At 38.2% G+C, this 20,689-nt stretch overlaps 2 protein-coding genes across 3 annotated transcripts in view; one reads left to right on the top strand and one right to left on the bottom strand.

Annotated features, from left to right (window-relative positions):
- NWD2 (NACHT and WD repeat domain containing 2) overlaps positions 1-20,689 on the bottom strand; it is a 204,325-nt gene that overhangs the window by 120,344 nt on the left and 63,292 nt on the right. For both annotated transcript variants that reach the window (XM_003128911.7, XM_084971724.1), the window contains exon 2: positions 3,763-3,851. In XM_003128911.7, the coding sequence (XP_003128959.4) occupies positions 3,763-3,851 (89 nt within the window). The remainder of the gene's footprint in view (positions 1-3,762; positions 3,852-20,689) is intronic.
- The window catches only part of LOC146400381 (uncharacterized), a 164,571-nt gene that overhangs the window by 129,240 nt on the left and 14,642 nt on the right, over positions 1-20,689 (top strand). Inside the window, exon 6 of the mRNA XM_084971729.1 lies at positions 2,525-2,591. The gene's annotated coding sequence lies outside the window, so the exon portion shown is untranslated. The remainder of the gene's footprint in view (positions 1-2,524; positions 2,592-20,689) is intronic.

Raw genomic sequence — 20,689 nt, 5'->3', positions numbered from 1 at the left:
GGGTTACGTCAGGGTCTCGGCAGTGAAAATGGAGAGGAAACATCTGAAAGGAAAGTCGGACGACCTTTGTGCATGTAATACAAGCCCTTTACTTACTAGGTCCTTAGCTGCTTTTGCCCCAGTTTGTTTTTATTTTTCCCTGTTTATTCCCTTGTTCTTCCTTTCTACCCTCTTCTCTGTAGCCAAAGGCCCTTACTGAACATTGGCAAATCAAATAATATCCTATTTAAACACACTGTCTTACTCTGAGTCTTGCGTATTTTCTGCTCTGAGTAGGCTTGACATTATTTCCATTCAGTGTTTCCATCTCTGAACAATCAACTACATATATTACCACAGAATTAGTTAAAGTTCACATAGGCTGGTGCATTTTCATTAAATGAAAAAAAATAAAGGAATTACTAGAAAACAGTCTGCCAGATTGGCACAGAGTTAAAAACACATGGTCCATAACCTGCTGAGCCCCAACAGGAACTCCTTGGGTGAACCTCTTAAATGTAAATCGCATCATGTCACTCTTTTCCTTCTTACTTAGTAAGATTCTAAATCCTTAATCTTAGTCCATTAGATCCTGTATGATCTGCCTTTGAGGTCATCTACAATTATTTCCCTTTTCTCAACTCCACCTCCATGTGGCTTCTTTACTGTTCCTAGAATATTCTAAATACTTTCCCACCCCAGACCTTCCTGGTTGCCTCAGGCTGGAAATCTCCTCCCAAAACAGCTGTGTGATGTGCTCCACCACTTTCTGCAAATCTCTACTCAAAATCTGTCTTAATACTGAGTCCTTCTCTGACCACCTGGCATTCCCTACCTCCCTTTATTATGTGTCAGTTGTCTTAAAAGTATGTACTCCATAAGATACATCTATTGCCACTGGAATTTACCATTTACTGTCTGCCCCTCTGACTGATATTGGAGGCTCCTCAGGAAGAAGGTCTGATTGTTTTTTTCCTCTATTCCCAGCACTTGGAATGCTGGCTAGCATGTTGCTGATTTTTGTTGTTGTTGTTGTCGTACCCACAGCATGTGAAAGTTTCCTGGCCAGGGATGAAACCTGAGCCACTGCAGCGACAATGCTGCATCCTTCACCATTAGGCCACCAGGAAACTCCAACAAAGATTTCTTGAATGAGCTGGCTGATTGGGAGTTATAGGACTTTAGTGGAGCAGAGGACATGGCATAAATTGGGAGGAATAAGACAATCAGAGAATGATTCTTTAAGCAAGTAATGTTTGGGCTGAGATGCCAATCATTCAAATCATTCTTACAGAGTTTAACTACATGCTAGGCACTATTCTAGGATCAGGAATGTAGTCATGAAGGCAGACGAATCCCTATTCTTGTGGAACTTACAGTGTAGTGGGAGCAAGGACAAGAAGCGAGCTAAAAGTGAGTAAACAAGAAAAATATCCACCCTTGACACATGCTATACACCGGGGTGATGTAAAAGCGAGCACATGTAAGTGGTTACTTTAGATTGGGTCATTAGGAAGCTTCTCTAAGAAGTGACATTTCAGTGGAGACTTGAAGGATGGTAAGAAAGCACCCACGTGAAGAAGAAGGAGTGAGCATTCCTACAGAAAGAAGAGCCAGGGCAAAATCCTTACATGGGGATGAGTTTGCAGTTCAACAAACCAAATGGTGGTCACACAGCTGAAGAGAAGAGGGCGAGGAAAGGAGGGACATGACCTACGATTAGACAGGAAGAGTGACTGGGAAGCAGGGGAAGAACCAGACCGAAAAGCACTGTAGGAGGTGAGGGCAGTGAAGGCAAGAAGGCATGAGACAGATGCGCATGTCTGAATATTTTGAGGAAATGCATTTTTCCTGGGTCCAGTGCATGGGTAAACTGGTGTTTCCATGAAGCTTTGGGCACGTTTTGCTGAAGCTGAGAGAGAGCCATCTCACTAGTAAACAGCCTCGGACAGATCTATAATCAACCTATCAGAAAAGATTAGACTAAATAAGCATATTCTTAGATTTAGATACTATATACTTGAGCTTAGAAGATGGGAAGTAAATGCAACTTCACCTGTTTTATTCTAAACACAACCTCAGAGGGGTAAGCTGTCACCAGCCCCATTTTAGACACTGAACTGAAGGACCAGTGGGCAGGTTAAGTTACTCACAGTTAGGAGCTGGGGTTCAATTCCATGTCATACTTTACTCAGTGCTGTTTCTGCCACTGTCTAGTAGCTCACAGACTGATTCAATACTGCTTGGAATGATCTTTGCCATCAATTTATTCTACAGACCTTGCCTCTTACAGTTTCCCTTTGGCCTTATCTGTCCTGTGCCTACTTATAATTTTACAAAATATTTCTTTTTCCCCCCTCAACTAATCCTCATCAATACCATGTTTTAGTGCTGTAGCTCAACCTTCTACTGACAAAAGTGAGGCAAACCCAAACACACACAAACAGGGGATTAATATTCTTGGACACATTTCTTTACAGTAACTGAATCCCTAAGGAATGTCAACGTCTTTGGTAATCTTGACATATCACAATTTTTATAATAGCTGAGACCTTGTTATCAGCGGAAACAGATTCCTTGAAGAAGGCAGTGCTGACTTCACAACAAGGAATGTAAGTTCATAATTTTTCAAGTAAAACAGTGACTTATGAGTAACTATTCAACATGTGTCATAATGGCTTGATGCCAACCGATACTGTGCATTGAGATTGAAGTCATTTTGAGTCTGTTACTTTAGATCTCATACTAAAAGGCCTTAATGAAATATTTACAGTTGACCCTTGAATAACACAGACTTGAACTGTGTAAGTCCACCCACGTGTGCATGTTTTTCAATAGTAAATACTACAGTACGAAATGATCTATGGTTGGCTGAACCTGCAAAAATGGAGGGCCTATAGATACAGAGGGATGACTACAAGGTTATATGTGGATTTTCAACTGTGCAGAGGTTCAGCACACTAACCCACACCATAGTTCAAGGGTCAACTGCATTCAGGAGGAAACAAACGAGGGGAAATGTTCTTCCATTAACAATGGCACATTTTGCACTCTTCCACCACAAACCTCTGGTCCATTTTCCTCACTGAACAATGTAAACAGGTAGTTATGTTAACACTGGAGAGTTAAGAGGTTCATTGCAAAGGAAGGTGAGAAACTTTGACTAAATGCTGCTATCTGTTGCAGGAACCAATTCAAAATGTTTTGGATGTCTTAAGATATGCCCAGTGTCTTCGAGTACCTTTCTGTTAGGTGACCAAATCAATGAGGTCTACAAATGCCAGAATGACACACATAGTTACTGTCTCTTGAAAGGCTACTTTTTTTTTTTTTTTTGTGAATGGTAAATCCCAACATATTTGGGAAAAAGGATATTCTACAATGTGAATAAAAACTAAAAGTTAAGATAGAAGGCTAGGTCTGGCCAAGCTGCTAAAAAGAAACATTTGTGAGAAAGTTGGCCCCAATTTTAAGATGGAGAATATTTCTAGAGACACTAGCTTAAAGGCAGGTGCCCAGAAACCTTCCCCTTTCTGATATTAGTGGAGATTATTAATGACTAAATAGTTCATTTCCATTTCTGATGTCTCTTTTCACCAGAAAATGAAATGAAATGAAGGAAATGCTTAAAAAAATGAATTTGGGGTCAGGTAGGGGGCTCAGAACTTGTCTTTTCTAACATTCAAGTTGTGACAAGACACAAATACTAGCTATTTAATTGACATAATTAGATATTAGTTATTTAATTGACATAATTAAACATGAAATTTATATCAGAGTTACCTGAAATTCTAATCCATAGTTTTCTCTGCAGAATTCTCTCAGTTTAGGATACACATTTTCTCTTAGTGCCTGTCTTTCTGCTCCCGTGTCTGTGGTAGAAAAGCAAACACACAGAAAGTGAGTTATGTCCATATATGTACATATTTCTAGACAAAAAGCTTACAAATAAATATTAACATTAATATCAAGTTGGGGTGCTGCATTGTGAAGTGATGGGCTATCTGCCGGAGGGGACTTGCTCTCAACAGAGCAGGGGACCTGAGACCCTCTACCAAGAATGCAGGATGGATGGGAGCCCCTCTCTAAGTTCTGTGGGTGCTGGTAGATCTGGAAATTAGCAGTTAATTCTTCACACCCACATAGGCCCTCACTTGGAGCCTGTACATAGCCACAACCACACCGTCTTTGGAAGAAGTAGAAGGAAAAGTTGTAGGACTCTCAGCTATTTCATCCTCATTAAGTGTAAACAACACACGCACACACTGATTAGTTCTTTATTTTCCCCAAATGCCCAGACTTTCATTATTTCCTAAAGTATTCAGAAATAATACTACTTTTACAAGATTCAGTCCAGCTTCTATGCAATCGGCACAACAGGAGAGAGAAACTGTGGAAGCCAACATCCCAAATAGCAGATTCCTCACATGGTAGACTGGCCTGGCCAGTGGCTTAACATCTTCCACCCTGGGTTTAGGGACCTGTTACATCAGAGAGGGGATTGTTTTACATGTGCCACAGTGTGTAAAAGCTTTGAAATAAATATATGTGTATATACACATGAATGTATATCTATAGGTATGTAATATATATGTGTGTAAATATATGTATATGTGTGTGTGTATATATACATATATATATTTTGGCCATGTCTGTGACAATGGTGGATTCTTAACCCACTGAGCCATCAGAGAACTCTAATATATATATATATATATATATATATATATATACACACACACACACGCATATATATATATATATATATATATATATATATATATATAAAACACATCATTAAAAAATATAACAGAGAACCTAAAAACAGAAGTGGTGCAGAATATGTATGTATTTGATGCTGAATGTTTTTCACAGAAAGGGATTCCAGAGCCACCTGTGCTGAACGATGAGCTGCTTCAATGATAACGCTGCTGTAAGATGCTTACAGGCTGTTCCTCACTGAACTAACTTAAGAGGAGAAGCAGAGCTTTTTAAAAATTAGGTTAATGTGTTATCTCACATAAAGTACCTTTTGCTAAATGTACCTCAATCCCAGCCGTAACTAGGAAACATCTGCATACCACACTTATTCCTAAGGAACCAATTTGAAAGACTGTCCTTGTTATTCTCAAGCACATCTGTCCATACAAATTCAACCATATGCCATGTTGACCTACTCTCCTTTCCTACTGTTTTCAAGCCTGCTTTGAGATGTAAACAACCAACCTCCAGGGTCTGAGATGCAGAAGCAGCCTGACAGAGGGATAGGAACCCGTGTTTACATGGGAGCCAAAGATTCAACACCAGATCTTCCAGGTTACCCTGGGATTCAAACAAGAAGGGTCTTTTCCCACCACAGATCCCACAGGGACCGAATCCACGGCAAGAGGAGGAGCGTCACCTGAGCAGCGCCCGAGTGCCGTGACAGCACTTGGAGGCAGTGGACTAAGCTTTTACATGATTTATATAATTTTGGGATCAGATGGCCATCCTCCCTCACCCCATTTTACAGGCTGAAAACACAAACTTCTCAGTAAAGCTGATAACATTCAATCTCTCTAAAAGGGGCTACAGATGTTTAAAACCCAAATAACAAAGACACTTTAAAAATGAAGACATGCTACCAGATGCGGAATTTGGGAACAGATTAAACAAAGATTATTGGTAAGATATTCTAAAAAAAATAATATTCAAGTAATATGAAAAAATTATGATGAGCAGAAACTTCTTTAAAAATATTTTAACTCTGGAGTTCCCATCGTGGCGCAGTGGTTAACGAATCCGACTAGGAACCATGAGGTTGCGGGTTCGGTCCCTGCCCTTGCTCAGTGGGTTAACGATCCAGCGTTGCCGTGAGCTGTGGTGTAGGTTGCAGACCCGGCTCGGATCCCGCGTTGCTGTGGCTCTGGCGTAGGCCGGTGGCTACAGCTCCGACTCAACCCCTAGCCTGGGAACCTCCATATGCTGCGGGAGCGGCCCAAGAAATAGCAACAACAACAACAACAACAAAATAAATTAAAAAAAAAAAAAAAAAAAAGACAAAAAAAAAATAAATTGCTCTAAAAAAAAAAAAATATTTTAACTCTTATTACTGGGTACTGAAACCCGAATGTGCAATAGGAGGCTAAGACAGAAATACAGTATAACATTTACTGGGTGCTTACTGTAGACTAGTATTGTGCTAAATATTTCTGTGTGTTATTTCCTTAATCACTTCTGTCAATGACCCTATGAAAGAAGTAAAATTATTCACTTTTTTTTTTAAATAAGTGGAGACAAATATAAAGGAGTTAAGAGTCATGCCTGAGGTCGTATGACCATTAAGTTGGAGAACTTGGATTTGACTCTAGCAAGCCAAATGCTATCCTTTGTTCTAGCTGTGGAAAATAAGCAACTGTGCAAAGAATCAGTCTTTGAAAATGATGAATAATGTCCACAAACGGTTAAAGGATGTTGGGGTCCTAGTATTTATGAAACAAACAAATCTGAGTTATCCGTGACTGATTTTTCCCTTTCTGTAATACACCCCCCCCAACAGCCAACCCATTAATAAGTTATCTTGCTCCATCTGCCCAAACACATCCTAATTTACTTCTTTGCATCTCTGGTACAAGACCAAGCTCATCTCTCATCTGGACTCTATCCTTCTATTTCCACACTTGCCCCCCCTCAATTCATTCTCCACGAAGGGAGCAGTGAGACTGATCTTGTAAAAATGTAAATTGGATCACATCCCTCTCTTCAGCAGCTCTTTATGGAACTAGGAATGAAATCCACATTCCTTACTTTCAATCTTCTCTCCCTCATCTCTTCCCACTTGCCCTGTTCAGGTCACCCCAGCAGCAATGGTGTTCATTTGGTTCCTGGACTACATTCTCACTGGCGGCCTTTGCTCTAGCCGTGACTTCCTCCTGGTATGCTTAGTCCTGTGATCACCTCATGGCATCTCCTGCCATTCAAAAGTGTCAGCTTTAATGCACCTCCTCAGGGAGGCCTTCTGAACCCTCCAGCTACAGAACCACTATCACACCACCTTATTTTTATATTTTTTGTCTTTCTGCCATTTTTAGGGCCGCTCCCACGGCATTTGGAGGTTCCCAGTTTAGGGGTCTAATCAGAGCTGTAGCCGCCGGCCTACACCAGAGCCACAGCAACACGGGATCCGAACCTCGTCTGTGACCTATACCACAGCTCATGGCAATGCCGGATCCTTAAACCACTGAGTGAGGCCAGGGATTGAGCCCACAACCTTGTGGTTCCTAGTCAGATTCGTTAACCACTGAGCCATAACGGGAACTCCATACCACCTACTTTAAATCCTTTGCATACTTGAGAGTTCCCATCATGGCACAGCAGAAACGAATCCAACTAGGAACCATGAGGTTTCGGGTTTGATCCCTGGCCTCGCTCAGTGGGTTAAGGATCTGGCATTGCTGTGAGCTGTGGTGTAGGCCACAGATGTGGCTTAGATCTGGCGTTGCGGTGGCTCTGCCATTGCTGTGGCTCTGGCATAAGCTGGTGGCTACAGTTCTGATTAGACTTTTAGCCTAGGAACCTCCATAAGCTGCAGGTGTGGCCCTAAAAGGACAAAAGACAAAAAAAAATTTTTTTCTACTCTTCATCACTACTGATGACGTTTGTTTACTCTCTGTCTCTGTCACTACCATGTGAGCTCAGTGAGACTCAGAACCTTCTTCCTTCTCTTTTGTGGCTGCATTCCCAGGGATTCAAGTCACCCACACATGCACCAGCGATAAAAATGAGCTGAAAGGCAATGCTTCTCTGCAATTATCTCCAGAAAGAGAAAGGCTTCCTACATTACAATATGTCAATGGTTGGGTAGAGAATCAAGACTGTGAAATTCTGGGAAATATATGATAGGGTTAGGAAGTTGGCTTCATGAAGTAAGTGAATGAACCCAACTACTGATTTCTGGTTTCTATGTTTCTGGTAAAATAGTAATATATTTTATCAAATTATGCTGAACCTTTTTAAAAAATGTGAGGAAAGTGTATGACAGGCATTCTGTTATTATATTACAAAAATGACTCAGATTTTCCCTTATTTGTGTTAATGCAGGATGATTGGCTCTGGAAATGGAAAAGTAATTAAAATAGAATGGATTAATTATGATGGGTGACAGATAAGCTGGCTTAATTATATGAAAAACCTGATTCATACTGACAGCAAACCTGGATGGTTGGCAATTAAAAAAAAAACACTAGACTGTCCTGGATAGGAAAAGTTAAGTCACAGAATGTCACATATAAAAAGGGACTTCTTAAAAAAGAGTAGATCAAGACAAGGTATGTCATCATTTATTCTTTACAGTCATTTCATCCATTTGCATCTGCCCAGCTCTCAATGCTTTGAAAAGATGCATTAACACTCTGGTAGCACCAGTAGGTTTTTGAAGAGTTGCTTTCTAAATAATTCCTCTATGATTTCTGAGTTAATGATGGTGTCTGTGCAGTATCTGAATTATCGACACAAAGAACATTACTTAGGGGAGAATTATCAGTCAATATCATTATATCCCACTTCGAGTAGGGTTTAGAATTCCAACTTTTTATTAAAAATAAGAGTGCCAAATATGCACACTATTGTACATGGAATGGACGGTCAACAGGGATCTCTACCCAATACAGGATAACCTGTATGGGAGAAGACTCGGAAAAGAATGGATATGTGTCTGTGTATAACTGAATCACTTTGTTGTATAGCAGAAATTATTACAACATTGTAAATCAATGACATTCCAATAAAACTTGAAAAAATAAGAGTGCCCAAATGACCATGTTGGATTGGAACCTCTTACTGCCCCTGCCTCACCCAAACTGCAGAGCATGGACATCAGTCAGTTCCTTCTTGGCATCTCAGAAAACATAGTTAGGATCCACTCCCAGCTGTCATTCCAGTCTGGCTTCCCAAGTCTCTGTATGTTTGCTCTTGCCTGGATTCTTCCTTTCTATCTGGCCCCTTAGCCAGTGAATCATGTGGACATTCTACCTCATTTTTTGTTGCTGTTTGGTTTGATTTCTTGTTTGGGAGCTTCCCAGAGCTGCCTCTTCTCCATGCTCTCCAAGTCCTCTGCATGCCTGACCAGCTACACTCACCATTCCTTATTTTAATATTACCAAATCCTGTCAATTTTATCATAAACATCTTTTTAATTTGGCTGCTCCTTTTTTTTTTTTTGGCTTCCCTCTATTTTTGTACCATCTCTCAACCCTTAAGAGTCCAAGAGCCTCCTACTTGATTTATTTGTTATCTGCCTCCCCTCATAGTCTTATGCTCTACAGAGATAAATTCTAAGACAAAAGTGAAAACTAGTTTGCTCATTAAAGACCTTGGTTGGCATCTGGTGGCCCAGAGGATAAAGGCCAGAATGTTTAGCATGTGTAAATGCAACCCTGACCTAAGTTCCATCTTCTACGGCTCTTTACCATGTGCCCTCCAGGGTATTTTCAGATATTACTTGCACCTGAGCCTTGTCTTTACACATACTGCTTTCCATGCTTAGAATTCCTATCTGTTGTATCCCCTTTGCTTGGCAGACTCCAACCCTCCTGAGTCCCAGGCAAAGGCAGCATAGTTTGTAAATTCTTACTAGTCAGATAGGTATACCCTGCTCACCCCTCTGTAACAGCATGAACAACAGTATTGTACTTTATTATGATTATTTATTTTTAGTTTTGTTTCCCCATTCTATTTGTGAATTCATAGAAGACAGGGACTTCCTCATATATCTTTATAGCACAGAAATTAGAGCAGATCGCAGTACATGGCTAGTACCCAATAAATGAGCAAGTAGATGCTATTATAGTTAAAATAGTAATTAAACCCAACTAAAGAATTAATTTATCTCCATAAAGCCAAAATAAATTAAAATCCACTGTCATTTTTAAGTAACAGTTGACTCTGGACAGCATTAATAGCAATGTGTGAATCCGGGGAGATGTCACGAAATGTATGACAGAGTGTAGCACAGTGAGGAGGAGATTTAGCAAATACTCTTCCCAACAAGCAGTAATGAAACTGGACAAAACTGATTATCACAACATTTTAAATCAACTATACCTCTATAAAACTTTAAAAAAATGGAAAAAAAAGCAAAGCCAGAAAAAAACTGGACAAAATTGTCAAAATAAGCATTTATTTTTTATTTTTTTAGCTTTTTAGGGCCATACCCGCTGCATGTGGAGGTTCCCAAGCTGGAGATTGAATTGGAGCTAGAGCTGCTGGCCTACACCACAGCCACAGCAACTTGGAATCTGAGCCACTTCTGCAACCTACACCAGAGCTCACGGCAACGCTGGATCCTTAACCCACTGAGGGAGGCCAGGGATCGAACCCGCAACCTCATGGTTCCTAGTCGGATTTGTTTCTGCTGCGCCACGATGGGAACTCCTCAAAATAAACATTTTAATGTAAATCAACCAAAGACATGAAACAAAGTGGGAGGGGATTATTAATAAAAAACTACTGAACTTTGGGTAAGAACAGTGGGAGTCAATGAAATTTTTGCCTGGGGTCTCTCCCATCCCCCCTTAACTATTCCCTCTCCCAGACCCCACATCAGAGAGGGTCTTGCTGAGCACATAAGTTCCATCCTTGCCAAAGAGGACTCACTTTATTTGGAGTTGAGCATGGGAAAACTCCACGCCCATCAGCGTTGTTAGTAGCGGTAGTGGCCTCAGAAGCAGACAAATGGGGAAGCCCAGTGATTCACCTAACCTGTAGCTTCACTCAAATTTATCAAGGAGATTAAGGAAATCATTTAGCCATAGAAAGCCTTGATAATGATAAGCTCTCTGCAAATTCCTGGCTAAGAAGGGCTACCCATCAACATAAGAGAGATTGAAAGCTATCGACATGCTCCTGGCTGACTTTGAGCCATGTATATGGATGGTGGAAATATAAAAAGGTTCAGTGTAAAGCAACAGTTGGGACAGACTTAAACACTAGCTAAACTTTGCATGTGTTCTCCAACCCACACAGATCCAGTGGTAGAGAGGGGAAGACTTACTCCTGGCTTGTCAAAAGTTAAGAAATGCAACTAAAGCAGTGGTTAGAAAAACACCTGTATTTTTAAACACCTACAGCGAAATGAAATGCCTAATATTGGTAACTTAGGCTTCAACCTTAAGAAACTAGAAAAAGATGAAAGAAAGCAAACATATGTATGGCCAATAGGAGAAAAGATGCTCACCATCACTAATTACCAGGGAAATGCAAATCAAAACCAAAGTGAAATATAATCTCACACTTGTCAAAATGGTTATTATCAAAAAGACAATACATAACTGAAGGCAAGGATGAAAAAGAGGCCCTTGTGCACTGTTGGTAGGAATGTAAATTGGTGTAGCCACTATGGAAACACTATGGAGATTCCTCAAAGAATTATAAATAGAACAACCAAGTGACCCAGCAATTTCTCTCTGGGGTATTCAACCAAAAACACTAATTAGAAGGGATAATGCCCTCCTATGCTCATTGCAGCATTATCAGCAATAGCCACGATATTGGAGCCACCTAAATGTGCCCATTCATAGATGAATCGATAAAGAAGACACAGACAGACAGGAATATTATTCAGCCTTTTAAAAACTAAAATCTTGCCATTTGTAACAACATGGATGGACCTATAAGGTACTATGCTAAATGAATTAAGTCAAACAGATAAAGACAAACATTGTCTATGATTTCACTTATATATGGAATCTAGAGAACAAAACAGATGAATAAACATAACAAAACAAACAGACTTAAGGATAGATAACAAATGGGTGATTACCAGAGGTTGGGGCAGGAAGAAAGAGGTGAGTGACATTAAGAGGTGCAAACTTTTTGTGGCAAAATAAATGAGTCATGGGTATGAATGTACGGTGTGGGAAGTATAGTCAATAACTAAATATCTTTGTGGTGACATATCATAGCTAGACTTATTGTGGTTATCATTTTGAAATGTGCAGAAAAAAATCACTATGCTGTGTAAGGGGAACTAACAGTGTTGAAGGTCAATTATACTTCAAAAACAAACAAACATACAAACTCATAGAAAAAGAGATCAGATTTGTGGTTACCAGGGGTGGGGGTGGTGGCAGAGGGGAATTGGATGAAGGCAGTCAGACACTTTAAGTTGTACTCCAGAGTTTAGGTTATAAGTAATAGAGATGTGATGTCCAATATGATAAATATATTTTAACACTGCTGTATGTTATATAAAAGTTGTTAAGAGAGGAGTTCCCATCGTGGCGCAGTGGTTAACGAATCCGACTAGGAACCATGAGGTTGCGGGTTCGATCCCTGCCCTTGCTCAGTGGGTTAAGGATCTGGCGTTGCCGTGAACTGTGGTGTAGGTTGCAGACGCGACTCGGATCCCGCGTTGCTGTGGCTCTGGCGTAGGCCGGTGGCTACAGCTCCAATTGGACCCCTAGCCTGGGAACCTCCACATGCCGCGGGAGCAGCCCAAGAAATAGCAAAAAGACCAAAAAAAAAAAAAAAGTTGTTAAGAGAATAAATCTTAAGAGTTCTCATCACACACACAAATTGCTTGATATCTTTAGTTTTGTATCTATTTACTATATGATGGATATTCACTAAATTTAGCATAATAATCACTTCAAGATCATTATGCAGTACACCTTAAACTTATACTGTGCTGTATGGTCAATTATATGTCAATGAAATTGGGAAGAAAAAAAGAGACTAGAAAAAGAAGAGAGAACTTCAAAGTAAGCTGAACGAAGAAAACAGAAAAGAGGAAAAAAAAAACCCTAAAAAACCCAGAGAATCAATAAAGCCACAAGTTGGTTCTCTAAATGATCAATACAATTTACAAACTTTCAGTTAGGTTGATTAAAGAGAAAAAGAAGACAATCATCATAATTAGGAATGAAAGAGGAGCAATATGACACACTGATGCTACAGAATTTAAAAAATTATAAGGGTGTATATATACTATGTACAATAATTATTTCTAACAAATTAGAAAACCTGAGTAAAATGAACTAATTCAAAAATAGAAATGACTGAAACTGAATCAAGGAAAAGAAAATATGAAGAGATCTATAAAAAGTTAAAAATTTCAAATTATTTATTAAAAATCTTTCCAAAGAAAATCACCAGCCCAGAGTATTTAACTGATAAATTATATCAATATTTAAAGAAACAATCCCTTACACTTTTAGAAAATAGAGAAGGAACACTTCTCAACTTATTCTTTGCTATGTTATCCTAAAGCTGACAATGACATCAAAAGAAAAAAGACAAACAAAACCTTACATACCAATACATATCCCTCATGAACCCTGAGGCAAAAATCCTTAACAAAATACTAGCAAACTGAGTCCAGAAACATATATACCATCACCAAATGGGGTATATTATAAAAATGAAATTCTTAAAAAGGTACAATCTTACAAGACTAAACCAGGAAGAAAGAGAAAAGATGAATGGACCAATAAAAAATACTGAAATTGAAACTGTGATTAAAAAAATTCCAACAGGAGTTCCCAGTGTGGTGCAGTGGAAACAAATCAGACTAGTATCCATGAGGATGTGGGTTTGATCCCTGGCCTTGCTCAGTGGGTCAGGGATCTGGTGTTGCTATGAGCTGTGGTGTAAGTTGCAGATGCGGCATGGATCCCGAGTTGCTGTGGCTGTGGTATAGGCTTACAGCTGTAGCTCCATTTTGACCCCTAGCCTGGGAACTTCCAAGTGCTGCGGGTATGGCCCTAAAAAGCAAAACAAAACAAAACTTCCAACAAACAAAAGTCCAGGACCAGATGGCTTCACAGGTGAATTCTATCTAACATCTAGAGAAGAGTTAACACCTATTCTATTGAAACTCTTCCAAAAATTGCAAAGGAAGGAACACTCTCAAACTCATTCTATGAGGCCACCATCACCCCTGATACCAAAACCAGAGATACCACAAAAAAAAGAATATTACAGGCCAATATTGCTGATAAAGACAGATGCAAAAATCCTCAACAAAATACTAGCAAACTGAAACCAGCAATACATTAAAAGAATCATACACCACATCAGAGATGCAGGGATATTTCAATATCTGCAAATCAATCAGTGTGATACACCATTGTGTAATGAAGAATAAAATGATATGATCATATCAATAGATGCAGAAAAAGCTTTCGACAAAAATCCAACACCCATTTATGATAAAAATCCTCCAAAAATTGGCAAAGAGGGAACCTACCTCAACATAATAAAGGCCACATATGACAAACCCATAGCTAACATCATTCTCAACAGTGTAAAGCTGAATGAATTCCCAGTAAGATCAGGAACAAGACAAAGATGTCTGCTCTCATCACTTTTATTCAACATAGTTTTGGAAGTCCTAGCCACAGCAATCAGAGGAGAAAAATAAATAAAAGGAATCCAAATTGGAAAGGAAGGAGTAAAACTGTCACTGTTTGCAGATGACATGACATTTTCTATACATAGAAAATCCTAAAGATGCTACCAGAAAACTGTTAGAGCTCATCATTGAATTTGGTAAAGTGGCAGGATACAAAATTAATACACAGAAATCTATTGCATTTCTATATACTAACAATGAAAGATCAGAAAGAGAAATTAGGGAAACAATCCTACTTACCATCACATCAAAAAGAATAAAATACCTAGAAATAAACCTACACAAAGAGACAAAAGCCTATATTCTGAAAACTATAAGATGCTGATGAAAGAAATCAAAGATGACACAAACAGATTGAAAGATATACCATGATCTTGGAATGTAAGAATAAACTTGTCAAAAGTTTACCCAAGGCAATCCCTATCAAATTACCAAAGGCATTTTTTTCACAGAACTAGAACAACAAAAAAAATTAAAAAATTGTATGGAAACACAAAAGACCCCAAATACCCAAAGCAATCCTGAGAAAGAATGGAGCTGGAGGAATCAGTCTCCCTGACTTTAGACTACATTACAAAGCTATAGTCATCAAAACAGTGTGGTACTGAAACAAAAACAGAAACAGAGATCAATGGAACAGGATAGAAAACACAGAAATAAACCCACACATCTGTGGTCAACTAATCGATGACAAAGGAGGCAAGAATGTGTGATGGAGAGGAGATAGCCTCTCTAATAAATGGTGCTGGGAAAACTGGACAGCTACATGTAAAAGAATGAAATTAGAATACTCTCTAACGCCATTCACAAAAATAAACTCAGGATGGATTAAAGACCTAAATGTAAGACTGGATAGTATAAAACTCTTAGAGGAAAACAGGCTGAATACTCTCTGACATAAACTGCAGCCATATCTTTTCAGATCTACACCCTAGAGTAATGAAAATACAAACAAAACCAAGAAATGGGACCTAATTAAACTTAAAAGTTTTTGTACAGCCAAGAAAACCATAAACAAAGACAACCCACAGAATGAGGGAAATATTTGCAAATGAAGTAACTCACAAGGGATTAATCTCCAAAATATAAAAACATCTCCTGAAGCTCAATGTCAAAGAAACAACTCAATCAAAAGATGGGCAGATCTAAACAGACATCTCTCCAAAGAAGACATACAGATGGCCAAAAAAACATATGAAAATATGCTTAACATCACTATTGGAGATATGTAAATCAAGAATACTTTGAGGTGCCGCCTTACACCAGCCATAATGGCCACAATCAAAATAAATGCTGGAGAGAGTGAAGAGAAAAGGGAACCCTCTTACACTGTTGGAAATGCAAATTGGTGCAACCACTATGAAGAACAATATGGAGGTTCCTCAGAAAACTGAAAATAGAACTACCATATGATCAAGCAATCCCACTCCTGGACATCTATCTGGAGAAAACTATAGTTCAAAGAGATACATTCAGCCCAATGTTCACTGCAGCACTATTTATAATAAAGGCTAAATTTACAGCCAAGACGTGGAAGCAACCTGAATGTCCATCAACAGAGAAATGGATAAAGAAAATGTGGTACATATATACAATGGAATATTAATCAGCCATAAAGAAGCATGAAATAATGCCATTTATAGTAACATGGATGGACCTAGAAATTATCATACTAAGTGAAGTCAGATAGTGAAAGAAAAACATCACATGCTATCACTTATATGTGGAATCAGAAGGAAGGATACAAATGAGCTTATTTGCAGAACAGACAGACTCGTAGACTTTGAAAATCTTATGGTTACCAAAGGGAACAGGTGTGGGGGGGAGGTCTTGAGGTTTGGGAGTGGCATATGCACACTGTTATATTAAATGATTGGCCCACGGGGACCTGCTGTGTAGCACAGGGAAGTCTACCCAATATTCTGCGATAATCTATCTACATGGGAAAAGAATCTGAAAGAGAATGGATATGTGTGTATGTATAACTGAGTCCTTTTGCTGTACCGCAGAAATTATCACGACATTGTAAATCAACTATACTTCAATAAAACTTTAAAAAATGAAAAAAATCCACTCATTGATACACTAAATTATTGATGAGAAACAAGACAATAGAAATGACCCAAGATACCTTTAGAAATTAAAAATATTTAAATTAAAACTCAATGGAGGGAGTTCCTGTTGTGGCGCAGCAAAAACAAATCTGACTAGGATCCATGAGTATGTGGGTTTGATCCCTGGCCTTGCTCAGTGGTTAAGGATCTGGCATTGCCGTGAGCTGTGGTATAGGTCGCAGACATGGCTTGGATCCCTAGTTGTTGTGGCTCTGGCGTAGACCGGCAGCTGTAGCTCCGATTTGACCCCTATCCTGGGACCCTCCATAGGTGGCGGGGTGCAGCCCTAAAAAGCAGAAAGCAGAAAACAAGCAAAACAACCTCAATAGAATAAAAAGCTGAAAAAGATTAAGTGAACAGAATGACACATGTGGATAACTTATCTGGGATGTAGTAAAGAGACAAAGAAATGAAAAATATGACAGGTTAGCAGAAATAGATAATATACTAAAATTTAACATTCATCTTTCAAGTTCTAGAAGGATGGACAAGAGAGATCAGAAGCAGGCAGTACTTGAATAAATAATGGCTAGGTATTTTCTCAGATCTGTTGAAAGATTCCAGAGTTTAGATTCAGGAAGGCCAACAAACTTCAGCCATGATAAATATTAGAATCCCATATAAATATAGAAATTCCATTTCTTAGTGAAAATAAACACTAAGAGCAAGAGAAAAATCTTAAAAACAGCCAGAGGAAGAGAAAGATTATCAACAACATAAAAACAAATATATTTTTTCAACTGACATGGCACCACCAATAGAAGCCAAAAGATTGTGTAATATTATCTTCACTATGCTGAGAGAGGAATAAATGATCAGCCTAGAATAAACAACAAAGTTATCTTTCAAAAAAAGTCCAAAAGAGGATATTTTTAGAAAAGCAAGAAGTGAGTTACTGCCTTTTTTTTCATTTTATTGAGACATACTTGACACACAACACTGTACAGGTTTAGGGTGCAGAGGATAATGATTTGACTTATATACATCATGATATCACAGTAAGTTTAATGAGTACCCATCAGCTCATATAGACACAAAATTAAATAGAAAAAAATTGTGTGGGTGTGATGAGAACTCTTAGGATTCACTTTATCTTTCATATATAAAGGCATCAATTATATTTACCATGTTGCATATTATCTCTCTAGTATTTATCTTAGAAGTTTGTACATTTTGACTATCTTTATCCATCACCCTCCCCTACCTCTGATAACCACAAATGTGATCTCTTTTTCTATGAATTTGTTTTTGCAGTGTAACGGACTCATAACACTATATTAGTTTCTGTTACACAACATAGTGAATTTTTCTCTGTTTCAAAATGATCACCATGATAAGCCTAATTATGTCACCATACAAAGGTATTACATAGTTACTGACTATTCCCTACACTGTGCATTTCATAACTGTGACTCATTTATTAACTGGAAGTTTGTACCTCTTAATCTCTCTCACCCATTTCTTTCCTCCCCCTATATCCCTCCTCTTGGTGAATACCTGTTTTTTCTCTGTTTATTTATAATTCTGCTTCTGTTTTGTTATGTTCATTTGTTTCTCATATGCCACATGTAGGTGAAATCATACAGTATTTGTTTTTGTCTGACTGGTCTTAATTACAATAATACTCTCTAGGTCCATTGATGTTGTTGCAAATGGCAAGATTTCATTCTTTTTTATGGCTGAGTAATATTCCATTGTGAGGACTATACACACAGCATATACATGCGTGTGCACATGCACACACACACATCTTTATCCATTCATCTACTGATGGATACTTGGGTTGCTTCCATATCTTGGCAATGGTAAATAAATAGTGCTCCAATGAGTACAGGGGTGCATGTATCTTTCTGAATTAGTGTTTTAATTTTCTTTGGATAAATACTCAGGAGTGAAACTGCTGGATAACGTTGTCTATTTTTAATTTTTTGAGGACTCTCCATACTGTTCTGCACATGGCAGCACCAATTTACACTCCCACCTACAGCAAGAGGGTTCCCTTTTCTTCACATCCTCACTGACACTTGTTTTCATTTTGAGAATATTCATTGTGACTGGTGTGGAGTGGTATCTCATTGTGGTTTTGGCTTGCATTTCCTTGATGTTTATTGATGTTTAATCATGTTCCTGCTGGCCATATGTATGTCTGCTCTGGAAAAATGACTATTCTGATCCTCTTCCCAATTTTTCCCCAACAAGTTGTTATTTCTGATGTTGAGTGTAGAAGTTCTTTGTATATTTTGGATATTAACCCTTTATCAGATACTTTGTTTGCAAATTTCTTTTCCCATGCTATAAGGTGGCCTTTTCATTTTATTAACAGTTTCTTTTGCTGTGCGAAAGCTTTTTAGTTTGATTAGGTCCCCTTGGTTTATTTTTGCTTTTGTTTCCTTTACCTTAGGAGACATATCCCCCCAAAATATTACTGAGACTGACTGATAACAAAGTTTACTGCCTACATTTTTTTTCTTTCTATGTTTATGGCTTCAGGCCTTGCATTTAATTTTTTAATCCATTTTGAATTTATTTTTGTCCATGGTATGAGAGAGTAGTTCAGTTTGATTATTTTACATATAGCTGTCTAGTTTTCCCAGCACCATTTTTATTGAAAAGACTGTCTTTTTCCCCCACTGTATATTCTTCCCCCCTTTGTTGTAGATTAATTGCCTATATAATTGTTGGTTTATTTCTGTGCTCTCTATTCTGTGCCTTATTTCTTTAGAAGGAAATTTTATTTTTTTTTTATTTTTATTTTTAAAAATTTTTTTATTTTTTGTCTTTTTGATGTTGTTGTTGTTGTTGTTGCTATTTCTTGGGCCGCTCCCGCGGCATATGGAGGTTCCCAGGCTAGGGGTCGAATCGGAGCTGTAGCCACCGGCCTACGCCAGAGCCACAGCAATGCAGGATCCGAGCCGCGTCTGCAACCTACACTACAGCTCACGGCAACGCCGGATCGTTAACCCACTGAGCAAGGGCAGGGACCGAACCCGCGACCTCATGGTTCCTAGTCGGATTCGTTAACCACTGCGCCATGACGGGAACTCCTAGAAGGAAATTTTAAAGAATATATTTCAAGTAGAAGAAAAATTGTCCTAAATGTATAGTTTGAGTTGCAAGAAGTACCTCTGTGCAAAGAAACTGGTGAATATACAGCTAAGTCTAAAAACAAATTAGTTGCTACATCAAGCTAAAAATCTTCTGCACAGCAAAGGAAACCATCAACAAAAGAATATTTGCAAATCATATGTCCAATAAGAGGTTAATATCCAAAATATACAAATAGCCCATACAGCTCAACAATGAAAAAAATCTGATTAAAAAATAGGCAGAGGGTCTGAATAGACATTTTTCCAAAGAGGACATGCAGATGGCCAACAGGCACATGAAAAGCTGCTCAACATCACTAGCCATCAGGGAAATGAAGATCAGATCACAATGAGTTATCATCTCACACCTGTCAGAATGGCTTTTGTCAAGATGACAAGAAAATATGTGAGTGTTGGTGAGGATGTGTAGAAAAAGTAAACCCCATGCACTGCAGGTGGGAATGTAAATTGACACAGCCACTATGGAAACCAATATGAAAGTTCCTCAAAAAATTAAAAATAGAACTGACATATGACCCAGCAATTCCACTTCTGGGCATATGTCCAAAGAAAACAATAGAATATTGTACATATAAAATAATGTTGTATATCATTATAATAAAAAACTAGTTGCATAAAATACTGTTTCGGGGTTAAGATAGAATTAAAAAATCTTAGATAAAACTAGCATGATGAGAATGAAAATCTTAGTTCATTTTTTTTAGAGAATAATATTTTGAGTAGCTTTGTTCTTTGTTCAGCCTGCTTGCTAAAATTGCTAAGGTAGCCAATAAATTGGATATTAATGTTACAACCATGCTTATAGTTGAAGAAACAAATATTTCTTTGTCCTTTGTTATATCAAAGTACTTTTCTTTTCAAAAATAATTCATATTTATTTCAAAATGATTCAGTAAATGAAATTACTACAAAATTGGTAACTTCAGAGTTTTTAATTTCTTTGTAATTTTGAAAACAAATTTCTTCAAATTAGCATATCTCTAATTATTCTCTTCCTTTCATATTAAAGTCTATTTAAAGAACACTCAGTAAGAACTATATGTGGCATTTCAGATCTACTCATTCTGATATAATTTGAATTTCACACTCCACTAGAATGA

The sequence above is a fragment of the Sus scrofa genome, chromosome 8 (assembly GCF_054392235.1).
Source record: "Sus scrofa isolate SSC_HxYL_T2T_F1_AM1 chromosome 8, Sscrofa_HxYL_maternal_Yorkshire_Landrace_v2.0, whole genome shotgun sequence".
NCBI classification, from domain to species: domain Eukaryota; kingdom Metazoa; phylum Chordata; class Mammalia; order Artiodactyla; family Suidae; genus Sus; species Sus scrofa.
This window is presented reverse-complemented; position numbering and strand designations above follow the sequence as displayed.